General features: G+C 33.7%; 1 protein-coding gene across 1 annotated transcript; it reads right to left on the reverse strand.

The window, feature by feature from the left end:
- Positions 1 to 10,232: 10,232 nt before the first annotated feature.
- On the reverse strand, positions 10,233 to 12,606 carry LOC132269969 (subtilisin-like protease SBT3). Its single transcript, XM_059771193.1, has one exon. The coding sequence runs from the start codon at positions 12,604 to 12,606 to the stop codon at positions 10,285 to 10,287; it is 2,322 nt and encodes a 773-aa protein (XP_059627176.1). The 3' UTR covers positions 10,233 to 10,284.
- Positions 12,607 to 20,437: the final 7,831 nt, after the last annotated feature.

Consider the following 20,437-nt stretch of genomic DNA (forward strand, 5'->3'; position numbering starts at 1 on the left):
ATAGCCCTTGTTGAGGCTCATTTTATTGCTAAATTTTTGTCCAAGCATAGGCCCTTATTAAGGCCAATTTTTTCTTGCATTTGGGTTTTAATTGTGAATGGAGGAATTGTTTGATCCAAGTTTGGGGGGAAATTACATCCCTTCACCTTATGCTCCTCCATCACATTTTAATCCTTATGAGATTGAGTCCAATTCATTTCATGCATCATCTTATTATGGACTTGATCACTCATTTAATCCTTCTTATGACTATTGCCCTCCACCACCATTTTATGATGAATCAATTCCACCACCTTCTAAGTACTCACCCGGATTTGAAGAAAAAGTGTTAGCTTTACTTGATGTGCATATTTCACACACTTCACTTATTAATTCTCATTCTCAAGCTTTAGCCAACTTAGAAGCTCAAGTTGAGCAAATTGCAAGTACTCTTTCTCATCAAGAGGAGGAGGAAGAGGCAAATGAAAAAATGGCAAGAACTTCAATGTATATAGATGAGGATGATGAGAGTGAGGAGAATGAAACAAGTGAGCTAATGCCTAGCACTCTATCTTGTATAGAGGAGGAAGTGGCAAGTGAGTTAGTGGCTAATCCAATAGAACATAACATGATTAATGAGGACTTTCCTTGTTTTGATTATGATTTTATCTCGGAGATGGCTACTCTAGAGAGTGAGGAGATGTTGACCACACTTGAGGTAGGAGAGAAGGAGGAGGAACTTGTTGAAGAGGGCCTTCCTTCTATTATCTCTAATGACCCTCTTGAGGAGTGTCTTTTGGAAATGTATAAAAATTGTGGTTTTGACTTTAAAAGCTCTAAAAATGAAATAAACTCTCTAATGGACTCCTTAGCTTACTTAGAAGGTGAAGAAATGGTAATTTATGAGGAGGAGAAAATGGATGAAGAGAGGGTATTTCTTATTAATCCAAATGAGTCTTTGAAAGACAATGCCTCACCAATTATCAATATGGATGATCATTTGAATGTGTTTCAAGAACACAACAAAGAGGCAAGCCTAACCATGATTGATTTTGTTTTCGAGACCGTGGATGAAAGGAACAATATCATCTCTTTTATTTCTTTTCAAGTCATTCTTTTGGAGGATGATTTCATTGTCATAAGTGGGACATTAAATGAGAAAAGTGAAAAGAGGGTCAATAAGGATGTTTCATATCCAGTTTTTGATTCATTTGATTAGCGAGTTGACCTAACGTCTTGCTAGAGACGTTAAATACTAGTATTCGTAGAGTTTCACAACTCTATTCCTCCCTCATTTCTTTTTATTTTTCATTCTTGTGTACATTCTTCCATCTATTTTTCAAATTTTCATTCTTGTTACCATCATTGGGGCTTAGCATAGGATTTTCTGCACTTTCAGTTCAAAATTAGGCATTTGGTGCCAGTTCGATCGATCACAAGATCACCTTCGATCGATCGAATTGTTCTTCGATCGATCCAACTATGGATTCGATCGATCGAACTCCACTTGAGTCCCAACACTTAGAAAAAATTTTGAGCTTTCATCAATTTTGAAAGTGCATGCTCTCGGGATCTCCAGGATTTTTACTGTTCGATCGATCCAACTACAATTTCGATCGATCAAAGAACATTCGATCGATCCAACTTCACAGTTCGATCGATCTCGAGCTTCAACACTTAGAAAATTTTTTGGACCTGTTTCAAATTCTGAAAATGCATGCTCTCGGGATCTCCAAAATTTTACATGTTCGATCGATCGAATTTCATCCCGGATTGATCACAGCTATGTTCGATCGATCGAATTTCATCTCGGATTGATCACAGCTATGTTCGATCGATCGAACTTCATCTTCGGTCGATCACAGCTTTGCCCCTTTGACCCTTTGACTTTTTGACATTTTCCTATTTCTATTTTTATTTTATTTTATTTTATTTTTTATTTTTTTTTATTTTATTTAGTTACTTCTATCTTGGTATTAAAAATAAAAATATATATATAAATAAAAAAATTAAAAAAAATAATAATATTTCTTTTCTTTTATTTTATTTCTTTTTATCTTATTTCCAAAAATCCAAAAATAATTTGTTTAACTTTAATTTTTAATTTTGAAAAAAAAATTTGCATTCTTTATTTCCTTACATTTTTACTTCTTGCATTTTTATTTTTATTTTTATTCACTTGTCTTTTTATTTTTGTTTGTGTACATATTTGTTTTGTCCAAAAAAATAATAATAAAAAAAAGAAGATTTTTCAAAGAAGCATTCCGTCTTGCTAGAGACGTTAAACTTAGCACCCATTTTGCATATTTCTTACATTTTTCATTTTTCTTTGCATGTTTTCACATATATATTAAAAAAAAAAAAAAATGAAAAACAAAAAGTAAGAAAATTTTGTATATACTTGCATTGTACATATTCTTTCCATTTTTTTTGCATTGTACATGTTCCTTTTCATTTCTTACATTGCACATATTGTTTTTCATTTCTTACATTGAACATATTCTTTCATTACATTTTGCCTTATTTAATTTTCTTTTTATATTTTGTTCATGCATTTTATTCTTTGTTTTTCTTGTATTTTGTATATACTTGCTTTCATTAAATGAAAAATATAAAAAGATTCATCATTGTGCCCTTATGTGTAGTCATGCATACTTTATGCTTTAGTTAGGGCTTGATCTTATATCTCTCTTGCATCATGTGTTACATTGCCTTAGAATGCTTGATTTGATTATTCTTATCCCATTTGATATTTGATGTGAGTTTGCTAGCGTGGTTATTCAAGTAGGTTGTTGATTCCAAGTTTGGGGGAGACGTCTTTCGAATTGGATCATGACCGGGCTTCATGTCTACACCACCACGGTATACTCTTTCCACTTTTTTTTCCATTGTTCTCATTGCACATTGAGGACAATGTGCAGTTTAAGTTTGGGGGTAAGATGTCTTGTTGCATTCTACTTAAGATTTGAGCTTTAAATGCATGATTGAGATTTGAGATTGATGTTAGCTATGATTTTGATCTTTTGAGGACTATATTGCTTAAAATTTAAAAATTGCTTGACTTAAGAGTCCAATACTCCTTGTATGCCTTGAGGATGCCATTTAGGAGTAAATTTTTCAAAAGATTGATATCTTGCTTGCATTTGTGGTCCACATCATCCTGAATTTGTGATTGTTTTGAGATTCATTCTAGGATTCTACACTAGCACCGGTGCACACTAGCATTCATTTGTGGGGTACATGCTTTGTTGATTATTGAATTGGTTATATCCCAATTGGGCTAGTAGTGCATTGAAAGCTTTCATTCTTGATAAAGGTGGATAACAACCCCTTTTCATTGAATAGCCGGGATTCTTGCCTCATTAAGCAGTGAACTTCTCGAGCCGAAAGGTGGAGGGCCCAAACTCTAGGTTAATAATTGATTAAAAAAAAAAAAAGAGAAAAAGTTGCAAAAGTAATAAAAGTGAAGACTTCTCCCAAAAGGTGAGAAGTAGGAAATGATTAGATGGTTGTTGTCTTGATTCGTAGCCTAGTTGATTTGAGTTTGTAAGTCCGTAGGGGTGTCTTAACACCTAATGCCCTAAAGCCATCTGGTTTGGGAGTCATTGACCTAACGCTCGCTACATGAATCTTCTAGAAAGCTTAAGAGATCAACACATTGCACAATATTTCCATCTTTAATCCTCAATATAAAAAATAAAAAAAAATGGAGTGAAAAGAATAAGCGCACCTAGAAGAATAAAGCTTTAATAAAAGGTCCACTCTCTTATCTTGATGATCGGTACTAGATTTGTGTGCTAGTTTGAGGGTAAGGATGTGATTACTTCTCTAGTTGGCTAAGATAGCAACACACTTGATGCCGGACCTCTCACATGGATTCTAGACTTGTTTCGATTTTCATGATCATTTTCTTGATATGTGGAGGACCATACTTGCTTGCTTGATATTGAGATTTTGGGAGATTGCTTGGAAATGGTTGAAAAATTACATACTTGAGGTAGTTTTCTCCCAATGCTTGTTTGTAATATTGGTGCCTCTTTTGAAAGAATGAGCTTAATGTTTGTGGGTATCATTTCTGGAAATCCTCACGAGACTTCACTCGTCCACTAGGGGTAACCTAGGGGTTTAAAAGACTTGTTGCATATGTTAAATGCAATCGTGTTCCCTACGAAAGTGGCGCTTTCATTTTATTGCTTTCTAGTTCATAGTTGTTTAGTTGTTTATTTCATTCCTTACTTCGTAGTTCATTGCTAGGGACTAGCAATATTTAAGTTTGGGGGTGTGATGAGCGCTGAAAAGTACACATTTAAACCCCTTAAGCTTGAGTATTCTAGGACCTTTATCTATCTTATTTACCCGTTTTAGTACTTATTTGTGTTTTTGTCTATTTCTGGTCAGTAATGTTAAAATGGGCTAAAAATGAGTTCTTAAGGCCTTTTTGGAGTCAAACTAAGTCTTAGCGATGATCCGGAGCAAAAAGAGGTTGATTTGGAGCAAAAAGAAGCTGATACTGAAAAGCTGAAAAGTTGGATGGATCGCAGAAAAAGTTGGATCGATCAAACTTTTAGTTAGATCGATCAGAAAAAGTTGGATCGATCGAAAAATAAATTGGATCGATCGAAAAAGTTGGATCGATCGAAAATGAGTTGGATCGATCGAACTGGACATGCTGGCAGCAAGCTGTCACTTTTTCCATGCGCGCCCAAAAGTTCACCTACCAAAAAGTTGTGGGATTAGATATTTTTGGGCATATATTCTAGACTTAGTGACTAAGAAAATGACCTTCTTTATAAAGGGAAGCAACCCATTTGTAAAAGGGATTTTTTAGGCTTTTTATCATTTTTATTTTCTACATTGTAATTTTTATTTTTCTCTCTCTAGAAAAGTTAGAGATTAGGGTTAGAAGAAAAGAGAGAAGTGGAGGCACATCTCAAGAACACATCTCTAAATCTACTATCTCTCCATCTCTAGAGTTTAAAAGAAGAAGAAGAAGAAGAAGATGAAGAAGAAGATGGAGCCATGTTTGGAGCTTGATTCCATGACTACATCCACCTCCTCCATGATTGACTAGATCTACACTTAGGGCTTGGATGAGCCCTAAGTCTTGTGTAATCTAAACCCTTGTATTTCTAATTTTGGGGATTTATATATATATTGTTGTGATTAGTGTTCTAGCCTTGTGAATTTCATGAATCTTGGTATATTTCTATGATTTCCATGGTCTAATTCTTCCTATTAATTCTCTAGTTTATTTACATGTCTATGTGTGATTAAATTAGGAATTATGTCTCACATGATTCATATGGGTTAATTCTTCCATTGATATTCTATTTTAATTACATGTTGTCTTATGTGTGAGAAGTAATCAACCAACCCAACTCTCTTTTGCAATCATTTGGTATGTTAGAGTCGAAGTTGAAATTCCAACACGTATACTCCCTTGGGACGATCCCTACTCACTCTTGCTACGTTAGTAGTGGTGTTGGTAGTAGTTTTTATAAATTTAAATTTGACATAAAAGGCTTTTCTTGAACCACACATTCACTACATTTAGTTTGGCGTTTACAAGCGGCCGTCGTCAAATAACAACATCAACATGGCATTTTTCAATTCAAATAGCATAAACAAGGCATTCTAAAATAATCAATTATGATCATGACATTTCTCTAAGTGAAACAAGAAACATGCTTTTCATATAATTCAATCAATCACAACTCATGCTAGCAATTCAATTTTTTTTTTTTTTTTTTTTCAACACAACATAGTCCATTTATTCCACATAGCATGCTTTAAATACATAATTTTAACACTTCAACAATTATAATTTAGCATAGAAAACAACTTATCCATTTTATTCATAAACTCACATTCAACATAAGATAATCAAGATGTTAAGGAACAATTTACTTAACAAAAGACAAAGTTTGAAGGCTTAGGAAAACTCCTACCTTAATTTAAAGAAAAATCTCCAAATCAGTCCAAGAATTCGAAAACCCAAAGTGCTCCAATTAAAGACCGGCTCCGGTCAATTTGAAGCCCTCGTCGACCTCGTAAACTTTGCCTTTTATACCAAAATTGAAATTAAGGTAGAAGATGAAGAATCAGGAGCTTGAAGCCAAAAATAAATAAATAAATAAATAAAAAGAAAAATAAAAAGAAAAGAAAAGAAAAATGCACAAAGGGAGAGATAGCAGCTGCGTGAATGAGAGAATAAAGAAAATGGTCGTCAGATGACCATTTTGTTATTACAAATGACTAAAATAAGTGACGGGTCCCACGTACTATAAAATATCTTTTTTAACTTTAATATATATATATATATATATATATATATATATATATATATATATATATATAACACTAGAACCACTAAATTAAACATGTAATCACATAAAAATGCACCAAACAATAATGAATGAAGTGCAATGAACCCAAAATAAAATTCTCGTACACAACCACCCAGGTAGAGGGTTACACCTGGGACTTCCCGGCCCGAAAAACGGAATAATACCGAAATGACAATCAATACATTTTCAAGTGTCCTGAATTCAAGGAAATGCCCCAACCAACTCTCAGAACCCATCCGGCACATCTCACAGTGCCCGGCACGCAAAATGAGGCAAATCCAAAAAAACTCCAAAAATTTGAAAAAATCCCAAAAAATGAAAAATGGTAAAAATGAGGGTCATTCCAAGAAAGGCATAGGTTTGAGGCTCTCATACCAAAAGTTGATTCGGTAAAATTGACGTACTCAATTTGTGGAAAATTACAAATATTGAAAGAGAATAAAAATCAAATCCCTAAACAAAAGCGTAAGCATAAACCTATAACGAAGACCCAATAAATCTGCCACAATCATCGAGTCAATTTATAGATATGATTTCCAACATACATGAATCCCTTGCAACTGCAGTGTACAAATGAAAGATCTAAAGCATTACAAAATTGCAGACAAAACTTAAATCCAGATTATATTAATTTACCCATGATCAATGGGAACAATTTGAGATTTAATTTGATATGTCAAATGCATTTGAATTAAAAGGGAAACTCTTATTAAGGGGAAAAAAACATCGAATTTCAGTAACTTGGCATATTATTTTCCAGTGTTGTTTTATTAATTAGTACGTAAAATCATTGCATAATAGTTACTCAACACTGTAAGTAAAGAGTAAAGTTATACACATGAAATGGAGAATTCGAAATTCATGAATAACTAAGATCTAGTGACATATATATGGTAATTAATTAACTGATACTATCGAATACGAATTAGATGTGTTGTAATTATATATGTGCGTATATTCACCTGATTGAAACCTCTAAGTATAAAGGAAGAGTAAATAGCACAGAAAGGCTTGAGACCTTTAGTAGCAAGACCAGTAGCAAAGATGACAGCATGTTGTTCTACTATGCAGTCTATGCCATCAAAAACAATGCATTTCAATAACATATTCCTATTGTTTGGCTTCATTTACCACAAGGGTTTGATTCTTCCTTAGTATTATACAAGAGAAATTTGAATGCTAAGCAAGATTGCCAGGTTAGCAAGGCATTGGTCTAATTGCCTCCACTTCACGCCCATCAATTACCTGGAAAAAAGAAAAATTAAGAACCGAGAAAACAATTTTATTTTTTTTTATTTTTTATTTTAAAAAAGGTAATATTTTTTAAACTGTGGCATTGGAAACACAAATTGTTCCATAACTGCAGAAAGAAAAATGCAACTGTTCAACCTCAGGCTGAAGAGATTTCATAAAGTCGTTTCTCTAGACATTTCTGTAAAAAATTCAATTCATTCATGATTCAACCATCTCTTAATTGACAAAAAGGAAATTTCCCTTATGTGTTATTTTGGTAAACTAACTATAGAACTCACAAAAAACTCACCAGGGCAGATATTTCCAGCAGCACCAGAACCTCCTCCCAAGAACAATTCCTGTTATATTTAATCAATCAATGTCATTTAAAAGATACTCGGGACTAAGAAAAGTACTGGAAAATTAGAATTCAAGTACTTGGGATTAAAACTTGTTAAGTTGAACATTCCAGCCTTTGTCCATCCAAAAGAATGTAGTCCAGCTATTTGCCTTTTTCCAGAGAACAGTGAGCTCAGGGGAATTAACCAGCCAAAATGTTTCTATATTGAATTCATAGACAAATGCAACCCCTTTTCCCCAACCATGGAATGGTAAGAATGTGTCATTAATTGGTTTATTTTGTCAATAGCAAAATGACCAGCATAGAAAGCTGGTTCTTTAGAAGAGTTCTCTGCAGAAAGAAAGTACTGTAATTTAATCACTGTTTCCTCCCCCCATTGCTCTTGATCTCCTTGTTGATTGAAATCTTTAGGACATTTTGTCACCGGAACCTCAAAAATTGACCATAGAAAATCCAAAATTAGATCAAGAATAAAGAAAGTTAGGGGGAAAAAAAAAAAACTATAATGCTCCTCTCAACAGTTTCTGCTACTTAATAAAAGATACAAGTCAGGGATGAATTGGTCATTTTATCCCTCGTGCTGATTAACTGTAGGACAATAATGCAGGTTTTCATATTAGTTGAATTTGAAAATCAAAGAGATAATGCAATGCAAAGTCATAATAAATTAAAGCAGGCACTGTGCTGTGGTGAATGATATGGTATTATGATGTTACCTTAAGAGAAACTAGAATTGCATGACTTACTCCATGAGAATGCAAGGAAAAATAGCAAAAAAAATTAGGGAAGGATATATATTATATAGTGAGTGAAAATTAAATCTTTTAGGATTATGTACTTAGGATATACTAGAAAGAAAATAATAAGAATACACTGAAATGGGAAAATAAAATTAAAGCAGTATTTCAAATGAATAAATTATATGGCAGTCTCAAAATCATATGAAGGTAGAAATTCATCACTTAAAGCAGCCATGCATCTTGACAGATCAAGGAAAGATGTAATGGTGATCTCAAAAAACTTAATACTGATAAACACAAAGTCAATTTCAATCCTTTTCCCTACTTATGATCTAGAACAACTTTCTTTTATTTGAACATTGAAAAGCAAACTTTAAAAAGCAACATTACAGAGACAAAATTATTACTAAGAAAACTTGGAAAGGGACTGAAAGAAATCAACCTTGAAATGCTACTATGCAGAAATATAGGAAAATTATTTGACAAGAAGTATTGTGTGGTATGTTTTATGGAACATACCAACAAAATACCGGCCAGAGATAAAAGCTTATATGGAATACTTGGTAGAAGAACTACAACAGCAAGAGCACAACAGAGGCAACAAGAGTGGTAATAATCACGGCGCGTCCAGCAGGAGAAGATAATTCTAAAACTACTGGGATCTGGATGACTGTAAAAGGTATCATCATGTATTACAAATGGCTCTATCAAAGTATACATAACAGTCAGCAGAAAATATCTTGTACCCTGTTAGTTTTAACCATTAACAACATTCTCTCTCCCAATCAAATGCTAAAAGATAAAAGTTTTAAGGGCGAACATTCAGAGTTGTAGTTCCTACTTCCTAGTTGTAGTTCCTACTTCCTAGTTGCCTCATGTATAACCCTATAACAGGATTAAACTATGTAATTCATTTTTAATACCTTTAATCTTTGTTTCCTCTACACAATGGATAACAGAATGTTAAATTAGCTATCATTTTTTTCTTTTTCTTTTTCTTTTTGGGGGTAAGTTATAGGTTCCAGTTTGCATATCAATTTTCTTCAGCTTGTGATGCCAGTTACCATGTATGAAAGGGTCACAATCAAAAAATATTGACAAAAGAGACAGATAACATATATACAATGCACCATTGAACGGTTACTCAGAAATTCATTCCTCAACCACAGGGGATTTCCTACCACTTATGAGAGTAAAAAGATGATAAAATAAATCACAGTACTTAGAAAAAAAGCATGTATGTTGAAGATGTATTATTTTTTTACTGCAAATACACTGCCTTGAATGTTATGCTCTGGTTAAACACTTAAATTTCCAATCTAAATATTATGGCACGTAAATTTTGAACTATATGCAAATAAACTGCCTTGAACTTCACATTATGTGTGCCGTGGCACAGGCCACTTGGGGGCAACCCGACTGTTTGGTTACTCAAAAATTCATCCTCAACCACATGGGATTTCCTGTCATTAGAGTATGAAAATTCTGTAATGAGAGTGCAGAAATGGTAAAATAAATCACAGTACTTGAGAAAATCATGTATTTTAAAGATGTGTTTTTTTAACAGACAACACTACAAATACATTGCCTAGAATGTGATACTTTGATTACTTCCAAGCTTGGACTACAACAAATCATCATCAAATGGTGAAACCACAATAGGACTCCTCACTGTATGATTTCCATTCTCCTCAACCCAAAGAAGCGAACCAAATTTGACTGTGTCATTCTTTTCCTTCATGTACTTTATTGTCAAATTGTAGCTCTGCTTCTCATATTTCTTAGCAAAAATGATTTTCTCTGGCCAGACAAAGATGGTGGAATGCTCGGGGGCTGTAACCTCAGCCTTGAAAATTGTCGGTCCATCCCCAACATTTGTCACTGTCCTCTGAAATGTTCGAGTGAACATTGTTGTTTTGTTAGTGTACAAAACAATAAATGATGGATAATTCAGATCGTCAGAAGGGTTGGAGCAAGTGTAACTGTTTAATCTTGCAATTGTTAAGATTTGTGCCTTTGTGAGATTCATGGAGCAGAGGAGATTCACATAGTCCTGTGGAGTCGCATCATATATAAGACCAGGGTCAAGTGCCCGGTTTGGATCAACCTGTCCTGCCCCAATAGCTAGAGGTGAGGCTTTTTCGAGGTCCAGACCGAGGTCTCGAATAGGATTAAGAGTATTATCTAATGGGTTTGCAGTGGTCATCATGGCGGACCTTATAGCGGCCGGACTCCAATCTGGATGCGCACCTTTTAGGAGAGCAGCCACGCCAGAAGCGTGAGGACAAGCCATGGATGTCCCAGACAGAAATGTGTAATCACTAGACAAATCTAAGGAACCAATTGTAGCTGCAATTTTATTGGGAGGCCAAGCTGCTAAGACTAGTGACCCTGGCGCCATTAAATCTGGCTTCAGGATGCCTGGATAGCTCTGTGCAGGACCCCTAGAAGAGTAGCAAGCAACGACAGGTGCAGCCTTTGTCCCCAAAATGGTTTGTTGGAACTTTATGCTTGCCCTAGGCTTCTTAGACCTTTTGGCATATTTGATCACTACCTCTGCATCTTTTGAGCCAATCACAACTCCGGGATAAGAAAAATCTTCCACCTCCGCTAATTGTGGATCATCACAGATAAAGATGGCTGAGCTCACCTTTGACAGAGTGGAAACGGGGCGGAGAGAATCTACAGTGTCAACATCACATATGAGGATGCCATCATACGGGGGATTAGACAACAACCCAGTTGAATTGCAATGTGACTGAGTCTTGTTGTAAATGAGAGGGAGGTCATTAACCAAGGCACTTGCAGGGAACATGGTCCATCCAGTGATGGTTAGCCCATTGCCAAGAGTCACAGTCCCGGAAAAAGAACGGTCAATTGAACTGGCACCGACGGTCAAGACCCATGGGATTCCATTGTATATTGACCCAAGAGAGGGGCCATCATTTCCTGCTGCAATAGACACAAACACACCCTTCTCCATGGCTCCAAATGAAGCTATGGCAAAAGGGTTCTCATATAAAGGGACAACATAACTAAAAGCCATCGAAATCGACACCACGTCGACCCCATCAGCCACGGCGCGGTCCATACCAGCAAGGTAATCGGAGGTAAAACATTCTTCTAAATTGCCCGGGCAGACCTTGTACATGGCCACCCAAGCACGCGGCGCAACCCCTCTTGCAGTCCCCGAAGCATAGCCAAAGTGGGACGCGCCTTCCACATAGTTTCCGGCAACTATGGAGGAAGTGTGTGTCCCATGACCAGCCGTGTCCCTCGCCGAGTTCATGGTAATGGTAGTGTTAGGATTTGCTGCCATGAAGCCCTTGTTGAAGTATCTAACTCCAATGAGCTTGGAGTTACATAATGAAGAATTGAAATCTGGACCTCCTTGGCACCTCCCCTTCCATCTTTTGGGCACTTTGGTCATTCCACGGTCGTTGAAGCTCCGGCTCTCTGGCCACACGCCGGTGTCAATGACACCCACAATGACACCTTCACCGTAATTTGAAGCTGGCCATAGTCCGGCCACGGGATTGAGGGAGAGGAACTCAAAGGTGTGAGTGGTGTGAAGGGTGACAATTTTGTCAGCATAAGCCGAGACAAAACCGGGACACTTTCTGAGGGTGTTTAGCTCATCTTGGGAGAATACTGCACTGAAACCAGTTAAAGCAGTGTCGTAAGCATAGACAAGCTTTGGGGTGGATTGATGGTCATTTGGTGTTGTGGAGTCAAGGATGGCAGTGTACCAGTGATGGTGGGTAGGAAAGATTTTGGGCATGTAGAACTTGTCCATGTGGACAATGTAGGTGGACCTCTCCACTCCATTTGAGTGAGAAGTAGCAGAAAGAAACAAGATCAATTGGAAAAGATGAGCAAGAGTTGGAGGAACAAGTAACCTGTTTGCAACAAGAACTTGTGGAGGAATTCGATGGCGATTGTCCATGGAAGATTTTGTGTTTCGGGACGGTGAGTAGGGTTTGAGACTGTTCAATTTGCTCTAAAATGTTGAGAACTTTGTTTCCTTTCTTAATTGGCTGAGGAGAGGGTCACATCTACACCCTAACTTAGGATCAACTTTATCAGGGATAGCAGCACAGTGTCCTCTTCATTTTTCTCCAAAAAAACGGAAGTTTGTCATTATCATCACAGCTGTACCTCTTCATAGTTCCATTTTCAAAAAATACCCTTTCACACAATGGTCATGGTTTGAATGAAACCAATAAAATTGAGTGGAGTTTGTTGAATGGTCTTGTGTGTTCCTAAGTTTCAAAACAATTTTATAATATTTTTTTAAAATTATAATTATACTCTAATTATATACAAATATGATTGGTCGGAGTTTTTCCTTTATTTACGTGTAAATAATTTTCATAATTTATCATATTCAAATTTTTCAACAGTATACACCCAATTTAGGACCTTGTGTGCACCAAACTTCGGACCGACCTTATTCACACAAAGCATCACTGTATTCTCTTCAATTCTCTTATTTATTCGTTAAATAATAATAATAATAATAATAATTGTCATTATGATTAAATTGTACCTGTAAACTCATTTACTAACATTTTTAGAAATAATTTCTTATTTCTTATTTTTAAACTAGTGAACTTTTTCATTATAGTCACAGTTTTGCCTTCAAAAATTTATACCACTTTGAGTGACAATTATTTTTTAAACCATTTAATTTGCATATCTAAAGGCACTTAATTGAATAAACACTTAAATTTCATAATTAAGTATTAAAAATGATTGTAAAACAATACCAAAAGAGTACTTTTCACAACAAGTGTGTTGTTACTTGTTTTTGAAAGAATATTGTTTTTCATACATATTTTAAAATGATATTTCAATATATTGCATTGTTAAATGCAAACTTAATTGAAAAACACTTAATTTTCATAATTAAGGGCTGAAAATGATTTTAAAACAACACTTCGAAGCATAACTTCATTTTAAAAAAAAAAACAAAGAAAAGAAAAGAAAAAGAAGAAGCTAGTGAAGTGTGTATGTTATGACTTTATGGTGTGAACATCATTTTTTTTTTTTTTTTTTCAAGAAATGGTTGTAAATGTTTTGTTATGTAGTGAGTCTATTTTTTTTAGAATAATTATATCATTTAATATATAAGAAAGATAATTGGGATGCAAATGAAAATATTGGGACTACAAATATCAAATTTTTTAATGTGGAACTATAATCATAAAGATAAACTTGTCTTCTTTCTTTTTTCTTTTTTCTTTTTTCTTTTTTCTTTTTTCTTTTATGTATAACCAATATCAAAAAATTGAGATGAGTGGTTAAAATATTTTTTGGTTTGGGCTCTTACCATCATGAAAAAAATTCTCCTTTTTACAAATAAACAGTAATGAATTATTAAAAAAAATAAAAAAAAATAGAACTGATTCAATACAACGAGGCCCAAGGCTAAAAGAATAAAAATAAAAATTTGAATGAGGCATTTTTTATTGTTAGTACAAGTAAAAACTTCTCTAGTAGAATAGCATTTTTTATTGTTTGATGTGTAAAAGTTAAAAAATTCAAAATTTTGAAATGTATATGGGCATAGGACATGTTGAGAACTTTGTTTTCTTTCTTTATTGGCTGAGGAGGGTCACATCTATACCCTAACTTAGGACCAACTTTATCACAGATAGCATCACAATGTCCTCTTCATTTTTCTCCAAAAACGGAAGTTTGTCATTATCATCACAACTGTACCTCTTCATAGTTCCATCTTCAAAAAATGCCTTCTAGTGTCCCCTTTCACACAGTGATCATGGTTTGAATGAAATCAATAAAATTGAGTAAAGTTTGCTGAAGGGTCTTGTGTGTGTTCAGACGTTTCAAAATAATTTTATAATATTTTTAAAATTATAATTATATTCTAATTCTATACAAATATGATTGGTCCGAGTTTTTCTTGAAAATTTTATTTACATTATATATGCAAGTAATTTTCGTAATTTATTATAATCATTTTTTTTCAACAGTGTACACTCAATTTAGGACCTTGTGTACACTAAACTTAGAACGGACCTTATTCACACAAAGCATCACATTATCCTCTTCATTTCTCTTACCTATTAGTAAATAATAATAATAATAATAATCGTCATTATAGTCACCGTTTTGCCTTCAAAAATTACGTTTCAGTGATTAAAATGGCATACAAAATGCAACCTTACTTTGCTACATAGTCCCACTAGAGGCTAGTAAAAAAAATAGTAGTATTCATTATATGTTCCCAAGAATTCTATAAAAGCATCATTTGACTGCATATTCATAAAATAGGGACGTCTGGATTGTCCATCATTTCAATGAAGAGGGATGCCTAAACTCTCTAGATATCTCTTTTAGGTAAATTCGTACAAATTATGATGGACTTTATTCAAATATGATATAAGACGGTTTTATTTATTTATCTTAAAATAATATCTTCTTACTTATTTGTCCCAAAAAAAAAAAAAAAGTATTATTACCTCTTAATGATTATAATTGTACCTAAAATTGTATTTAGTAACATTTTTATAAATGATAGACAACAAACACTAGTGTATCATTTTCTTGGGGGTGACTTTATTGTTTGGCCATTGAGGCCTTAGTGTAAGGCCTATGTAGAAACACGACCACATGTAAAAAAATGCCTTAACATTCGCAATAAAATGCTTGGTGCAACTTTTGTTATTACAAAGTTACTGATAAAAGGGGAATGTCATTATAGTCCAGGCATCTAGGAAGTCCGGTTTCGAGCATTTGCATTTTTTAAATTTTAATTTAACATTCTTGTTTCAAAAAAAATAAATAAAATAATTTTGATAAAAACAAATGAATGATTTTATTTTATTTTATTTTGGTGGGACCCCAATTTGTATTATCCTAGAGAACTCTTTGTCAATTATAAATAAGAATTTCCAAAAACAAAAAGTCATAAATAAATATAAATTCTCCCTCATCTTACACGTTTATCTCAATATTACGTTAGTTAAAAGTTAAAAGCAATCCACACATTTTCCTATTACAAAAGGATTATCCGTTTTATAGGTAAGTATCAAGACTACCAACTAATTATGTAAGGATGGGAATTAATGATTTTTTTTTTTTTTTTTTTTTTTGGTTACGGATTTAATTATATTAAAAAATATATACATGGGAGCCGTTGGATCAGGTAGGGCCCATCACCACAGTAATGATCCAATGACTTCCATACATCAGTTATACCAATAACCATTGTAACCAATAACTTCTGGTTGCGAAGCTGTAACAATTTGATTGGGTGTAACAAAAATATTAAAATATCCATCAATTAATTAGCTATATATAGCAGCATCGTGTGTTAACACATAGGTGGAATAATCCAATTTATTATGAATTGAACTTCTTATGAATAAAATGTTGGGAATATAGGTTAAAAGAGTTTGAAGAATTAATGGAGTTTAGTTCTAAAAACAGTATACTGTGAACTGTGAGGATAAACAAAGTGATATATATGTGAGATATATATATTTTTTGGGGAGATGGTGAGATATATATATATTTTGTAATTAGCTAATTTTGTTGTCAAAACAAGTCTGATTGAGTTGTAAAATTTCGGCTCAAAATTTCAAAATTGAAGATCGGATACGGATTTGAAAAAGTTCTAGTATTTATATTTACACTCCGAGATGATGAGAACAATGCTTTAAAAAATATATGTGAGTGTGTAAGAATACTTAGGAAATTTCAAGAAGTAAGGAACGGGTTCAACATTGTGGACATTCAAGACTGGTCATCTTGAATTGGTAGGAAATTCCTGAATCGGTTCAAGAATCATGAAGGATTCTTCACTGGCATCTTAAACCGGTAGACAATTTCTAACCCGGTTTAAGGCTTCAAATTAACTTTGGTAACTTTAGTTTCCTGGTCTATTTTGATTCCTTTTTTATCCAAATTTCCTTCCAAAAGCCTATGCACGAATGTCATTTGTTTTACAAGTATTCTAAACTTCTATATAATGTCTCTTTCATTCAATGTTGAGACATGGCTTTTAGGAACAAAAATTAATTATTTTGAGAAAGCCTTTTGAGAAATATTTTTCAAAAAATCAAATCTGATGTTTCTGATTTTATTTTGAGAGCACACACATATATACATGAGTGATTTAGTTGTGTTGTTCTCTATCTCATCGAAATTGGAGCATAATTAAAGATTCAAAGATTTTGAAAAGTAGATCTATTTCTTTTATATCAAATTCAGATCTTAGAGAAAAGGGGTGAAGCGATCACACTTTAGAAAGGTCAAAGCATTCGAGGGGTGTTATTTGATCTACCAGCAATCCTTCTACAGAAATCAAGAGTAAGCCTGGAGTTAAGAGCTGTTGGACGTGACGTCGCAAAGCCAAAAGATTGTTAGCAATTGGTTTTTGGTAGAATGATAGGGTGTGAGCCTAAGTCAAAGTCTATTGTATGTTGTTTCATACATAGTGGATCGTTTTGTTTTGACCTGCACAGTTCACGAGGTTTCCCACAACAATTGGTTTATTTTACCAATTGGGGTTTCCTCACTAAAAATTTTGGTGCCATCTCTCTAACTCTAGTTGCTTTACTTTTCAGTATTTATCTTTGTGATTATGGATGTTTAATTGATCCTATTGTTTAGGTAATTTAATCAATCACAAAAATTGGGCAAGTTGACATTTTAATCTCATCTAAGTCATTTAAGCAGTTAATCACAGTTAAATCAACTAACAGCTTTCGCACCGCGTAATTCACAATATATATTTAGTTAAAACAGTGAACACTTGAAAAAGGATTATAAAAGGTTTGTAATAAATAAATAAATATATATATATAATTTTGTGATTAAACAACTATAATGAGATGACAAAATAAGACAACCACACAAAGTAAGCAAAATAATATAATATAGAAAGTTAGAAAGAGCTAACCTGAAAGATGATGAGGCGTGCTAGGCACTATCCTAAAGTCGCAAAGACTTCTCTATCGTGCAGGTACAAATAGTCCAATGCGATTTCAAGATACAATACAAGCTTTTCAAGCCGATAGTCTTCTATGTGCACGTCCACAGGAGACTTGATACCAAGTCTATGAATGTCAAGTTGCCCCAAAAATATGAAAAGATTTGACATTAGAAACTAGAGAAATATAGCAAGAATAAAAGTATATAATGTAAGACATAGATCTAGCCTTTATTCACCAAATAAATTCACATAAAACTCGAACGTCTTAGGCTATTAAAAGCCTAATGTTCTAAAACATAAATCTGTCAATAAAATCAACAATGAAAAGATTTGTAACAACAAAACAAAATAAAATTTAAACTCATAAAATTCTAGAAACAGAAAATACGAACTCTTACAAATAAGAAGTTTTACAAATCTTTAAAATTCTCAAACATAAAATGCTTCCATTTTCTTCATTATTTCGAAAGGTTTCGAGTTTTATTTTCGGTATCATATATAAACATTGAACAATTCAGGATTCTATTTGTTAAGGACATCACATCTTTTGGCATTGTCCGCAAACTAGAAGCACGTGATGCAGCATGTTATGGAGGAGTGTCCTTCCATGGATTATCCTAAAGAGAGAATAATATTCTTATATATAAAATACTTAAATTAAAGGCAAATTAAGTTCTTTATATATATATATATATATATATATATATATTTTGGAACTCGGAACTCTCTTGGACAGGGCCTTTTAGACCCACCTCAAGCTACAAACCGAAGGTGTTGTAATCGGCCCCACAACAACAGCACTAATTAAATCATAAGTTATAATGAGGGTCTTGGAGTTTAAAACCGGAACATATTAGAATCCAGCCACTTACCTTACCATCATCACTAAACCCCAGGAGACTTTCTATACATTTTCGTCTTTGTATAATCAAAACAGTAAAACAATCAAGCTAGTATATAAATCAATCTACTTTCGCCCCATTTTAATGAAAAAGTATACAATACCTTAATGGCAGAGTAAACGTGTATCTTGACCAATGCAAAGTCATGATAAGGTGTGAATATCATTTCTATTTCAAGAAATGATTGTAAATGTTTTGTTATGGAGTGAGTCTATTTTTTTTAGGATAATTATATCATTTAATATATATAAAAGATAATTGGGGTGCAAGTGAAAATATTGGGACAACAAATATCAAATTTTTGAATGTGGAGCCATAATCATAAAGATAAACTTGTCTTTTTTTTTTATTTTTTATTCTATAACAAAAATTGAGATGAGTGGTTAAAATGTTTTTTGGTTTGGGCTCTTACCATCATGAAAAAATTTCTCCTTTTTACAAATAAACACTAACGTATTATTTAAAAAAAAAAAAAAGTTAGAACTGATTCAATACAACTCGAGGCCAAGGCTAAAAAAATTAAAAATAAAAATTTGAATGAGGCATTTTTTATTGTTAGTATAAGTAAAAACTTCTCTAGTAGAATAGCACTTTTTATTGTTTGATATGTAAAAGTGAAAAATTCAAAATTTTGAAATGTATATGGGCATAGGACATGTTGAGAACTTTGTTTTCTTTCTTAATTGGCTGAGGAGGGTCACATCTATACCCTAACTTAGGACCAACTTTATCACAGATAGCATCACAATATCCTCTTCATTTTTCTCCAAAAAAACGGAAGTTTGTGATCATCATCACAGCTGTATCTCTTCATAGTTCCATCTTCAAAAAATACCTTCTAGCGTCCCCTGTCACACAATGGTCATGGTTTGAATTAAACCAATAAAATTGATTGGAGTTTGTTGAATGGTCTTGTGTGTGTTCCTACATTTCAAAATAATTTTATAATATTTTTAAAAAATTATAATTATACTATAATTATATACAAATATGATTGGTCCAAGTTTTTTCTGAAAATTTTATTTACGTTATATATGCAAAAAATAATCACCCAGTTTGGAACCTTGTGTGCCCCTAACTTAGGACTGACCTTATTCACTCATATAGCATTATTATGTCTTCTCAAGAATTCTGTAAAAGCATTATTTGACTGCATTTTCATGAAATTGGGATGCCTGGACCGTCCATCCATCATTTCATTTAATTGGGATGCCTGAACCCTCCAGACCGCTCTCTCTCCCCCACAAAGTTGTCCGCAAACGCCACCTCTGCAATCCACCTCCCTCACTAATTGTTTTTTCCCTCTTTGACCTCCAACTACAACGACGACAAAACCAACGAAGAAGCGGAAAATCATTCAACAGAGATATGATTTTGTTGCAGAGGTCGGTGTTTAGAGGGGAATTGATTGAAAACATAGCACATATTTTTGGGCTGTTGCAATTGAATTAGTTTGGTGATATGCGACAACAGATTTTGGGGCTTTTGATACTGAATTTGTGACGCGTCCGTGGGTGACCATAGTAAAGAACAATAGTAAAGAAGTGATGGAGAAGTGCAGTTGACTAGCAGCAATTCCTAAATTGAGCACAGCGGCGTTAGGGTTTGTTTTCTCTGATTTTGCAGGAAAGTTAGGGGTGGATTGTAGAGAGAGGGAGAGGCGGTGGTGGATTCTATGGGCGGTGGTGGTGGTTTGTTTGGGAGGGAATATAAACAATTTTTTTTTTTAATATTTTAAAATTACTAATTGAGATGTCTTTGGAGGGCAATTTTTTTTTTTTTTTCCCAAGTCAGCAAAATCATTAATAAGATTGTATGAGTTGTGAAATTTTCATTGGACATGGAAATTACAATGGCCATGTCAACAATAATTAATTAAAGTGGATATCACACAAAAGTAAGTAATTTAATTA

Source organism: Cornus florida, unplaced genomic scaffold (genome assembly GCF_030987335.1).
Source record: "Cornus florida cultivar Cherokee Brave unplaced genomic scaffold, ASM3098733v1 CherokeeBrave_3.0.0_Hap2_Chr08, whole genome shotgun sequence".
Classification (NCBI taxonomy): Eukaryota; Viridiplantae; Streptophyta; class Magnoliopsida; order Cornales; family Cornaceae; genus Cornus; species Cornus florida.

Bases quoted from the DNA above. Each gene is read 5' to 3' on its own strand.
- LOC132269969 (XM_059771193.1), bottom strand. From the start codon at position 12,606: ATGGACAATCGCCATCGAATTCCTCCACAAGTTCTTGTTGCAAACAGG.